Source organism: Megascapheus bottae, chromosome 24, assembly GCF_031878675.1.
Source record: "Megascapheus bottae isolate mThoBot1 chromosome 24, mThoBot2.hap1, whole genome shotgun sequence".
Classification (NCBI taxonomy): domain Eukaryota; kingdom Metazoa; phylum Chordata; class Mammalia; order Rodentia; family Geomyidae; genus Megascapheus; species Megascapheus bottae.
Window position 1 is genome coordinate 12,785,843 of NC_143532.1, and position 13,044 is coordinate 12,798,886.

General features: G+C 38.6%; 1 protein-coding gene across 3 annotated transcripts in view; it reads right to left on the reverse strand.

The window, feature by feature from the left end:
- Window positions 1-13,044, reverse strand: part of Cbfb (core-binding factor subunit beta) — a 46,251-nt gene that overhangs the window by 16,028 nt on the left and 17,179 nt on the right. For all 3 annotated transcript variants that reach the window (XM_090357490.1, XM_090357488.1, XM_090357489.1), the window contains one exon: window positions 4,369-4,485. In XM_090357490.1, coding sequence (XP_090213616.1) covers window positions 4,369-4,485 — 117 coding nt within the window. The remainder of the gene's footprint in view (window positions 1-4,368; window positions 4,486-13,044) is intronic.

Consider the following 13,044-nt stretch of genomic DNA (forward strand, 5'->3'; position numbering starts at 1 on the left):
TCCAGCCTAAGGGGATGGTGGGAATGTTTCCAATATTCCAGTTCCTATGTCCACTTGGCATACTACCCTTATTCCACAGTCGCTAAAAAACCACACAAGCACGAAGTAGCCTAGACAGTTGGAATCAATACAAACCATTGTGGAAGCTAGGCATGGTGAAAGAAAAACTAAATACAAAAGGACTAGAGGCATGGCTCAAATGGTAGAACACTTGCCTAGGAGACATGAGGTCCTGAGATCTATCACCAGCAGCAATTCCTGTGCCCGCCAACACCCACTCAGATAAATTTGTGTGTCACTAAAAATTCAGAAAACAAAAACAATAAAAATGATAAAAGACGATAATTTTCAAGAAAGTTAATGATGAGTGCACCACTTGCACAGAAATTATTGGCATCTCCTATTCTATGGCGATCAGAATGATATCACTCTCAAATGTAAACCAAAAGAAACCTGAAGCCAGGCATGGTGGCTCTTATTGCAATCTTGGCTATTTAAGAGGCAGAGATCAGGAGGATCTTGGTTCAATGCCAGCTGGGGAAAATGTTTGTGAGAACCCATTTTAACCAATAAAAAGCTAGATAATGGAGCTGGGAGCTTGGCCTAGTGGTACAGTGCTTGACTAGCATGCATGAAGCCCTGGGTTCAATTCCTTGCTACCACATACATAGAAAAAGCTGGAAGTGGTGTTGTGGCTCAAGTGGTAGAATGCTAGCTTTGAGAAAGCCGAAGGAGAGTGCCCAGGCCCTGAGTTCAAGACCCAGTACTGGCCAAAAAAAAAAAGAAAAGAAAAGCTAGATAATCGGTCTGGATTGGTAGAAAGCATGCTTGCCTAGCATACACAAAGCCCTGGGTTCAATGTCTTGGAACTACAGACACAAAAGCTGGAAGTGAACCGGGTGTGCAGTGACTACTCAGGAGGCTGAGATATGAGAATCAAGGTTCAAAGCCAGCTTGGGCACAAAAGGACCTGAGCTCTTTTTATCTCCAATTAACCTCTAGAAAATGATTAGTGGGGTTTGGCTCAAGGGTAGGGTGGTAGCCTTGAGCTGAAGAGCTTAGGGACGGGGCCCAGGCAGAGTTCAAGCCCTATGACCCACACACACACACAAAAAAAGCTGAAAGTGGTACTGTGGCTCAAATGGTGGCACACTAGCCTTGACAAAGCTCAAGGACAGAGTCCAGGCCTTGAGACAACTATGGTGAATACCTGTTATTTCAGCTATGTCAGGAAGTAGAAAAAGAAAGAGCATGGTTTAGGCCAAAAAGAGGGATTAGGGCTAAAGCATTTGTTTGGCAACTTTAAGGCCCTGAGTTCAAAATCCAGTACCACCAAAAAAGGAAAAGAAATTCACTGAAGAATGACTTTCAAATTAACTTTTGTATATTTATAACTATACAAAAAGATGCAAAGCTGTTTGTATGTTTGCTTCCTTAAGAACCTTACAGTCAACTAAAGGATACCTGTTAAGGGATACCTGTTTTACATTCGCATCGGCCATTTCAAACTAAAACACATTCTTTTTGACCATCTTGAAATCTTCAGTATTTGAAAAACTACCCTGAAACTAACCTGGTTTCTATAATGGCAATGATTGTTCTTGGTAAATGAGTGCTTATTAGTTATATTTCTGCTGAAAATTAGATGAAAATCTGATTAATGGTGATATATCATTTTTTTCACTTTTTCATTCAAAACCAAGCATATAAAGACTACAAAGAAATGATGATGGTGGCTCATTAGAGTACTCAGAGGGCTGTGATCTGAAGATTGCAGGAAAGTCCTGATACTCTTACCTCTAGTATCTTCAAAAACAAAAAACAGAAGTGGTACTGTGGCTCAAGTGGTAGAGCACTGGCCTTGAGCAAAAAGAACCCAGGGACAGCACCCAGGCCTGGAGTCCTAGCCCTAGCCCTAGGACACACACACAACACAAATAAATTTACACTTATAAATTAAACAAAGTGACAAAATACAATCAGTAAAAAAAAAAAACAAAACCCAAACTATTAACATTTGAGCTTTACAATTATGTTCAAGTTATCTTCATTTGTAGAACTTACTGATCTAGGACTTACTCAAAGTATATAAACAACTGTATTTTAGTAAGAATATATTTTCACAGCGAGAAAACACAAACCAATAGAAAAACAGACAAAAAAGTTGTATTGCAGCTGGCATTTTTTTCCCTGAAGTTTTGAAGCAACATTATTGGTAGTAGCCAGAAACTGGAAACTGTCCAAATAGTCATTAACAATAGAACTGATAACAAAGAAATATAATGAGAATGAAAAAACTAAAACTAACAAATCAATATAGACAAATTTCACAAGTGTATTAAGAGTACAAAACAGTACATGTTGTGTGAATCCACATAAATACACACACACACACACACACACACACACACAGAAGTTGACAAAAGTAATACATGCTATTAGTAGTGAGTGAGGACTGCAGTATACAATGCAGGGAGAGGAGATGCTAATTACCACAATGGACCAGGGGATTACGTCATTTGTCTTATTACTGTATGTGAAATACAGAAATCCAACTGATTGTGTAAGGACCCTGGTATTATATCCAAATATTATATAGAATACATCTCTAGTTTTCCAGGAACTTGTAAATCAATTTTGGATTATCTGAGCTGGGGAATAGCTCAAGTAGTAGAATGTCTAACATGCACAAGGACCTAGGGATCAATCTTCAGCACCATGAATTTAAACTTTGAATCTATTTTTATCTTTAAACTTTGGACAGGCCTAGGATTCACTACCTTTCTACCTCCCTTGAATCTTTATTAATTAATGAATTTTTTGGTTATGGTGGTATTAGAATTTCAACTCAGGTTGCTGCATTTGCTAGGTAGGCCCTTCTACCACACTACCAAACGGCCAATGAAATATCTATTGTTTTCAACATTCCTGTCCATGGACTTTTCAAGCTCTGCTCTAAGGTCAGCTATCTTTGATAACAACTAATTATCGGCCGGGAGTTTGGCCTAGTGGTAGAGTGCTTGCCTACATGCACGAAGACCCGGGTTCAATTCCTTGGTATCACATACATAGAAAAAAGCCAGAAATCGTGCTGAGGCTCAAGTGGTAGAGCTCTAGCCTTGAGAAAGTCCAAGGACAGTGCTCAGGCCCTGAGCTCAAACCCAGGACTGGCAAGAAAAAAAAAAAAAAAAGAAAAAAAAAAAAGAACTAATTATGGCTTGCTCAGCCACTCAAGGTAGAATCTGAGGGAACATAGACTGGCAATAGACTGGGGAAGGGATGCAAGACAGACAGCAGTTGTTAACTGCCACCGACTAAATTCAGTAACTTTTAATAAATGCCTCTGAATTTCAAGAGATTTTAAATAAGGTTTGTTGTTGTTTTTTGGTGGATCATGGGGCTTGAACTCACGGCCTGGGTACTGTCCCCGAGCAATTCAGCTCAAGGCTACCACCCTACCCTGGAGCCAAGCCCCCACTTCCTGTTTTCTAGAGGTTAATTAGAGATAAGAGTCTCAGGTTCTTTTGTGCCCAGGCAGGCTTTGAACCTTAATCCTTAGGATCTCAGCCTCCTGAGTTGCTAGGATTATAGGCATGAGCCATCGGCCTGGCTTAAATAAGGGTTTTAAGGTTTCTTTTCTTTTTTTCAGAACTGGGATCCTCAGATCTTAGCCACTTGAGTGGCTAGGATTACAGGTGTGAGCTGCCAATGCACAGCGTTGTTTTTAAAAGAATCATCAGTGGAAAAACTTTCCCAAAATCAGAACCAGAAGATAGTTTTCAACATTTTCATGATTCTTGACACTACTTGTACAAAGTAGTTTCTAGGGCTGGAAATGTGGCTTAGTGGTAGAATGCTTGCCTAACATACATGAAGTCCTGGGTTCAGTTCCTCAGTACCACATAAACAAAAAAAGCCAGAAGTAGTGATGTGGCTCAAGTGGTAGAGTGCTAGATTTGAGAAAAACAGGCTCAGGGACAGTGCACAGGCCCTGAGTTCAAGCCCCAGGACTGCTGCCCCCTCCTCCAGACCTCCCCCAAGAAGTACTTTCTATTTTTTTGCACATGTGCAAGTGTGTGTATAAGGTTCTAGGGCTTGAACTCAGAGCCTGGGTGCTGGCCCTTAGCCATTGTACTTAAGGTTAGCAACACACCATTTGAGTCACATCTCCACTTGTGGCTTTTTTGTACTTAACTGGAGATAGAGAGTCTCCTGGATTTTCCTGATCATTTTGGTTTCTACTTTCTAGGTAGTTAGGATTACAGGTTTGAGTGACTGATGTGTATACTGACGATTAAAAATTAGGTAAAACAGATTAGACTAAAGGAAGATAGGGGCTATATTCAGCAAAGCCTGAAGTTACCATACCTGGGCTCGTTCCTCATCAAACTCCAGACAACCCATACCATCAAGTCTCTGGAGATCAATCCAACCTTTCCAGATAACACAGACTCCATTCAGAATCATAGGAGCCTTCAAATACACCTAAGACACAAAAAAGAAGAAAGAAAACCATTGAAAAGTCAAGATCAAGCTTTCTTAAAATAAAATATACGTATTTAATAAAATTAAGAATTACAGAAGGGGCTGGGCACCTGTGGGCTCATACCTACAAATTCTAGCTACTTTGGGGAACAGAATGCATAAATCATCAGACTTCATCTTAGTGAAAGAAGCTGGCCATGGTAGATCACAACAGTTTGGAGCACAGCTCAGTGGCAAAGGCCTATACATCCTACTGCCAACAAAGGGGAAAAGAATAATAAAAAGGGCTGAGAATATAGATCAGTAGTAGAGTGCTTGTCAAGCATGTTTAAGGCTTAGGTTCAGTCCCTAACACTACAAGGAAATTAAAAACAAAAACCAAAAAACCTCATAGAAGTGGCATGAAAGCTCAAAGTGGTAGAGCACTAGCTTTGAGCTGAGGCGATCAGGGACAGCACCCAAGCCCAGAGTTCAAGCCCCATAACCAACAAAACAAAACAAAACCACAAAAAAAGAAGCTGGGTCCCAGTGAACCTGAAAATTCAGGTTCAAATCCTGGGAAACAAAAGTCCTCAAAATTCTTATCTTCAATTGACTGCCCAAAAAACTGGAAGTAGAGGTATGGGCTCAAGTGGAAGAGGGTTAGCTTTGAGCAAAATAGCTCAGGGACAATGCCGAGGCCTTGAGTTCAAGCCCCAGAGCCCCACTCTCCCACCCACACACAAAAAAGTTAAGTGAGAACTTGAGATTCTGAGTTCAAGCCCTAGTACCAACACAAAAAGGAAAAATATTCAAACAGCATTCAGGAGGCTAATGCAAGAGGATCGTGAGTTTGAGAACAAGTTGGCTATACAGTGACACCTTAATTTTTAGTTTAAGAAACAAAGAAAAATTAAAAACAAAATACAATCCTCCCTCACAAATCCCAATAACTACACCTTTATAATGAAGCTTTCTATTTACTTACACAAAAAATATTTTTTTGGATAATTCCAATGCTATGGGAGTTAAACACTCATTTTTTTATTACCTATTTGATACAAAATTTGTAAGAGTTAATCATTTTGAGAAAAAAGTTGGAGGCATCATTTTCTTCTTTACTCAGTTCAAGTTTCCTAAACAGTCTTAGTTTTTCTTTTGAGAGATGTTTAGTAAGAACTATCAATAATTTAAAATATGCTAGAGAAATGATACTTGAGACACCTGAAAAAACTAATTTATGTCTTTTTGTTACATATTACATATTTATGTCATTCCCCTCCATGCTGTCTTTTGTTTTTGTTTTGCTAAGGATTTTAATAAACCATCATGAACCAATTTCTACTCATACTAAAGGAAAAACCTCCCAAAACATAAAGTTCCATTCTTCCTCCCATTTGGACCAAGGGAAGTAGTCTACAGTTAGAGCCAAAACGGTTTAACCACACATTTCCTTCTGTTCTGATAAGTGCTTATTCCCTTCCATGTGGTGAATTTAAAACTCCATCAATGTTCACAGCCTAACAAGTGACTATGCCAACCTCAACTTCAACACTTCATAAAACCTGAAAACAATATTCCTCTATGCTTCATATCAACGTAACTTTAATGACTACATCTCTAATGAAGGCTTCTACCTTCTCCTTTGAAAATCACACAGTGATAAATATAACATGTCATCTGTCAAAACCTCTTATTTTAAATTCATACATTAATCAAGAAGAGAATTCTCAGCTAGCAAGAAAAAGTTTAACTTCATGCTCTTTTAAATCAGATTTCATAGACTTCATTGATGGTTTTTATCTTTTAGAATTGGAATTCTACATATTCATATTAACATTCAAAGTAAAAAATATTTGCCTCATGAAATTACTTAATTGCTTGAAAAGCCCTCTTATTACTTCCTTATAAATCTACTTTCATGACAAAGCTACTGATCCATTTTGGGAAATTCCTAAGTGACCTAGGAAAATGGCTATATTCATAATGAAGACTAATGTCTAGAAACCCAATTCAAAATAACATTTAGATGATCCTGATGGTGATTTATTTAGATCCTCATATTGAAATGAATGCAGTTTCATCTTCAAAGTAAACATTTGGGGCTTTCTTACATCCATGAATACCAAACCTCAATGTATGAAGAAAATATAATTTTGTCTCTTAACAGTTTGCCATTTTGTAATGTAATTAAATAATGTAATTTAAACACAAAGGCATTTTTCATTAAGTGAAAAGAAAATTTGTTAAAATATGACTCAGGAATTAAACCCATTGTTCTAAAATAATAAAATACTATATACAAAATGGATTCCATAAAGGTTTTAAAATGAGTAGAAAAGAGTAGATGTAACTAATCACACAAAAGCAACAAAAAAAACTTACTTACCTTTCCAAAATTAAATATTACAGTATGTGTCCAAGACTTCACAGAAGCTTAACTGACTATAGCCTCACTTTTTTTTTTTTTTTTTGCCACCAGTCCTGGGGCTTGAACTCAGGGCCTGGGCACTGTCCTTGAGCTTCTTCTGCTTAAGACTAGCACTATACCACTTGAGCCACAGTGCTACTTCTGGCTTTTTCTGTTTATATGATACCGAGGAATAGAATACAGGGCTTTGTGCATGCTAGGCACTCTACCACTAAGCCACATTCTCAGTCCTCACCCATTTTTTTTTTTTTTTTAAAGAAGGCAAAAAAACCGGCGGGGGTGGAGGGGGGAAGGAAAGGAATAAGTGACGTCCAAAAACCTTAATGTAATCACTCACCTTAATAATAACAAAATTATGTTTAAAAAAAGGTAAAAGTCAGCCCAGGCACTAAAGACTGTGAGACTCATCTCCAATTAACCACTAGAAAACCGGAAGTGGGGCTGTGGCTCAAGGGGTAGGGCAGTAGCCTTGAGCTTAACTGCTCAGGGTCAGTGCCCGGGTCCAGAGTTCAAGTTCCACAACCAACAACAATAATAAAAAAAAGGGTAAAAATTTGATTAACAAAACTTAATCAATTCAAGATCAATATTTGGGTGCTGAGAGTGTGGCCTAGTGGTAGAGTGCTTGCTTAGCACAAGTGAGAAGAGAAGCCCTGGGTTCAATTCTTTGGTACCACATACACAGAAAAAGCCAAAAGTGGCACTGTGGCTCAAGTGGCAGAACACTAGCCTTGAACAAAAAGTATCCACGGACAGTGCCCAGGCTCTGAGTTCAAGCCCCAAGAGTTGCAAAAAAAAAAAAAAAATCAATATTTGTGGTGGTGTATTCATATGCATTCTTATTCATATTCTACAGATTGTTATCCATATTTTTATGTTTAGTTTTTTTATTTTTTGGCCAGTCCTGGGCTTGAGCTCAGGGACTGAGCTCTGTCCTTAGGATTTCTCAAGTCTAGAGCTCTACCACTTGAGCCTCAGCACCACCTCTGGCTTTTTCCTATGTATGTGGTACCGAGGAATCGAACCTGGGTCTTCGTGCATTCTAGGCAGGTACTCTACCACTAGGCCAAATTCCTGGCCCCATATTCATATTTTTATAGATTCAAATTCTACTGCTCTCAGTGTAGAGTTAGCAAGCTCTTGCTTGTTCTATCATTTCTAGTATTATTAATATATTTGGCCATAAAAAGGAATGAATTATTGACGCTATAACATAGATGAATCTCGAAAATAGTATGAAGTAAAAACTGCCAGGAAAAGGAAACGTCCAGAACGGGAAAATCTAGAGAGACAGAAAGGAAGTTAGCAATTGGGAGTTGAGAGAAGGAATGACTGCTAATCAGTATGGGATTTCTTTCTGGCCAATATGAAATTAGTGATGAGTGAACTTCTCTAATATACTAAAAAAATACTGAATTGTATAATTTCACAGTAATAATCTTATGATGTGTGAATTTTACCTCAATAAAGCTGTCAAAATATTTACAAACATTTTCCACTGTTAGATAATCCCTAAACAGTGATACTGAATGGATAACTAGATGTGGGATTCTTTGTATTCTTTTTTTGTCTGTTGTGAGGCTTGAACTCTGGGATAGCACTCTACCACTTTGAGCCACATTGCCACTTGCAGATTTTTTGGTTGCTAATTGGAGATAAGAGTCTTATGAATTTTCATGCCTGGGCTGGCTTTGAACTGTGATCCTCGGACCTCAGCCCATGAGTAACTAGGATTACAGGTATGAGCCACGGGTCTCAGCTGGGATTCCTAGTATTCTGAAATAAAATTGGTACTGATATATTTTTTTAAATTTTTTATTGTAATTAATAGAAGTGTTACATGATATTCGCCACATAAAAGGTGCATTACTTAACAATCATTGCTACCTCTTCTCGTGTTTTTGTCCCCATTTCCTTCCCCCGTCCCCTCAACACAATATGCTTTTTATGTTCCTTTTTTTTTTTTTTTGCCAGTCCTGGGCTTGAGCTCAGGGCCTGAGCACTGTCCTTGGACTTTCTCAAGGCTAGAGCTCTACCACTTGAGCCTCAGCACCACCTCCGGCTTTTTTTTGTATGTATGTGGTACCAAGGAATCGAACCCGGGTCTTTGTACATGCTAGGCAAGCACTTTAACCACTAGGCCAAACTCCCAGCCCCAAAAATTGGTACTGATATTACACATCTGGCAGACACCAATGCCACTGGGGGAAAAGGAACAAAGATTCCTAAAGAAGTAAAGGGAGGAGGGAAGAAGAACCTATAGAAACCTAGACCAACTTTTAGATGTGAAGTAGAAGAACCTCACCAGCTGGATTATGAATGGCCAGTTAATCAAGAATATAAAATGGGAAAGGTGCTCAGTGGTGAAAGGTAAACATTTTCCCTTTATTGATACAGATATCTAAGTGGATTGTTGGATCTGAGATCTAGTCAACTGTTAAGCAGAACTTCTATTTTCAAAAGTGGCTAACAAAAATGTACAACATGGCATTATACAGATCTAGGAAAGATACTTGTTTACAGTTTGAGAGTTGACATGAGAAAGCATAGCAACCAGGCACTGGTGGCCTCATGCCTGTTTAACTGTGGCTACTCAGGAAACTGAAATCTGAACATCATGGTTTGAAGCCAGGCTGAGTAGCAAAGTCCAGGAGACTCTCATCTCAAAATTAACTACTAAAAATATTTAAGTAGAGCTGTGGCTGAAGTGGCAAAGCACTAGCCTTGAAAGCTAAGTGACTGCATCTAGGCTGAGTTCAAGCATCCAAGAGACAAGGGAGGGAGGGAGCAAGCATGTACTGCTTTTGTCTGACTAGGAATATATTCAGAAATTGCCCCATTTTTTGCTACTCTTCCCTGTCCACAAATGACTACAACCAATCTTCAACTTTCAGATTCCGTATCTGCAAATTGATCTACTCACTAAAGTTTCTTTGTAACACACAAATTGATATGCGCCATGCTTTCATAACTCAAAAACATGTATTTTTAAAAGAAAATGAATACTTTTTTATCATACTTAAAATAGGATGGCAGAGTTAAAAAAAAAATGACCTCTAGAGTATGATAAAACCTGGGGTTTAAACTCTAGTTCTATCAGTTTGCCTTAGACAAATGATTTACTTTGTTGTTGTTTTGTTTTTTTGAGTTGGAGATAGGGTCTCTATAGAGAAGCCATGCTGGCCTTGAACTCTTGATCTTCCTGTGTCAGTTTCTTGGATGACGTTATTACATGAGTGTGCTATTATCACATTTGACCCTCAAACTACTTACTTTTTCTTATAGGCATTAGATTCTTACTTTTCAATGAGGACAAAGTAATGCCTCCAGTAAAAATTAGGTAAGTCAATGTCTGTAAAGCTTAAGATCACCACAGAAACACTGACTGCTTACATATACATTTCAACTGTTTTACATGGTAATTTTTTTTCCAAGGCAAACAAGCCATTTTTTCCACCAGACAATGAACAGTTGTTCCTACCCACAAACCAATGAATCATCAGCCAAGTAGTAAGGCTGGAATGGCCATAGCACCCAGAAAAACAAGATATTCCACTGAAGAAATATGTACCCTACCATTTAGTTGTAATCATTCTGTAGACTACTTAAAAGATTTTCTTTAGAAACTACTTGGCTCTGACTCATTCTCCTTTAGCCATGTGCCCCTCTCTGTTCATAAATGCACAGTCAGCGGCTCGATTGCTGGATAATCACCAGTCATCAGTTACATTTGCCTCTGAATCATAACTGGGTTACATGTAGTATAAAAATAGCGTCTTCTATAGTGATTTAGTATAATTTACTAGTCTACTTCTTACAGTTCAAAAAAGAAATCTTCATTAAAAAAACTAAATGTGTCTGAAACTTATGTGTGTGTGTATATATGCAAATACATATCCTATAAATGGAAGCGTTGCTGGTTGTAGTGCCTACCACCTGTACATGTGACCTCCAGTTATCATGTTCACTGATTTCTGACTTTTTGGTTTTGGCCTGTCTTTCAAAAGATTTTTCTCTACTTTATCTCCCACACTGGATGGAAACAAAGCAATGGAACAAAGTCATCTTAATGAAAATCTAAAACATTCCAAGTTCATTATAAAATATGAGAACGGAATAAAAACATTTCATACAGGCAAGACTCATATAATTTGCTTTTATGTACCCTTTTCCCCAAAGCAACTCATTTCCATAAAATGATGCTATAAGCCAACAAACAGATTTGCAGTTAAAAAAAAGAAGAGGATAAATGGAGAATCTACTAGTATCACAGTGGTACTCTCAACACAGCAGATAATCAGTTCAGATCTGATAGGACATTCTGAGGATGGTCATCTTCTTTTTAACCTGAGAGCAGAATACCTGCATAAGAATGCTCAGGTGCTATGCACCAGCATACTTGGTCGGTTTCTTAATTTAGATTTTAAAAAGTGATCAGGCATAGGCTCACTCCTATAATCCCAGCACTTGGGGAGTTGAGGCAGAAGGGTGGAGAGTTCAATGCCAGCCTTATTTTCACAAAACGAAGTTTTAAAAGGAATGATGAAAAAGATGCTTTTTTCTATAGACCACTTTGGAGTAATATTTCATTTTTCTTTTCCTGTCAGGCAGGAATGGCAGTGCGATGTTGATTATTAATCACAAAAATCAACACTGTTGATTATTAATCACAAAAATCAACACGACAGGGCCTGGAATTTGGCCTAGTGGTAGAGTGCTTGCCTAGCATGCACAAAGACCCGGGTTTGATTCCTTAGTACCACATACATAGAAAAAGCCAGAAGTGGTGCTATGGCCCACATGGTAGAGTGCTAATCTTGAGGAAAGCCCAAAGACAATGCTCAGGCCCTGAGTTCAAGTCCCAGGACTGGCAAAAAAATAAATAACGCTACAAGTTAGAAAAACAATCCAAGATTAAGGGTAAGAGGAAAAGAGATGAAGACCAGAAGTATCTGAAATCATCTAAATGAAATCTACATTGATCAAGTTATATTGTACTCATGACCTGACATGAACTGAAACCTCACTGTATAATACAACTGCTTAATAAAGGTAAGTATTTTTTTTTAATATTTAAAAACATTTAGGCCTTAGTGGTAGAGTGCTTGCATGCCTAGTATGCACAAAGCCCTGGGTTCTATTCCTCAGTACCACATAAACAGAAAAAGCCGGAAGTGGCGCTGTGGCTCTAGTGGTAGGGTGCTGGCCTTGAGCACAGAGAGGCTTAGGGACAGTGCCCAGGCCCTGAATTCAAGTCCAAGGACTGACAAAAAAAAAAAAAAAAAAAAAAAAAGAAAGAAAGAAAAGAAAAAGAAAAAAATCTGAAAAAGAGCACATTAATGGTTCTCATTCTAACAGAGAGAGTAATTTGGGCCAAAGTAATTTTATATAATGTTTTGGAAGATGGTACAGTTTGTGCCACCTTTTCAATGATTTATAGCAGCAATGATACTACATACTACAAGGAACACAGACTATAGAGAATAAGAACACCTGGCCTTAGATCTAGGAAGGGGTTTACATAATTTCTAAAGATTTATTTAGGCTGTCTGGTCTCAGTTCCCTCAGCTGTGGAAAAAAACAAACAACAAAAACTCCACAAGATAGCCAGGAATTAGTGGCTCATATCTGTAATTCTAGCTACACAGAAAGCTGAGATCTGAAGCAACCCCAAGCAGAAAGGTCCACAAGACTCTACCTCTAACAAACTAGCAGGAAAGTAGGGCTGGAGGAGTAGCTCAAGCAACAAAGCACCAGCCTTGAGACCAAGATTCAAACCCAATACTGCCAGGCACTGTTTGGCTCATTCCTGTAATCTTAGCTATAACCTCAGCAGATGGCTGAGATTTGAGGATGGAGTTTTAAAGCAGCTAGGGCAGGAAGGTCCATGAGACACGTATTCTAGTTACCTCATAGAAAAAGCCAGAAGTAGAACTGTGGCTCAAGAGGTAGAATGCTAGTCATAAGCAAAAAGGAGCTCAAGGGGCTGAGTTTGGCCTAGCCGTAGAGTGTGCCTAGCATGCACAAAGACCCAGGTTCGATTCCTCAATACCACATACATAGAAAAAGCCAGAAGTGGTGCTGAGGCTCAAGTGGTAGAGCTCTAGCCTTGAGAAAGTCCAAGGACAGTGCTCAGGCCCTGAGCTCAA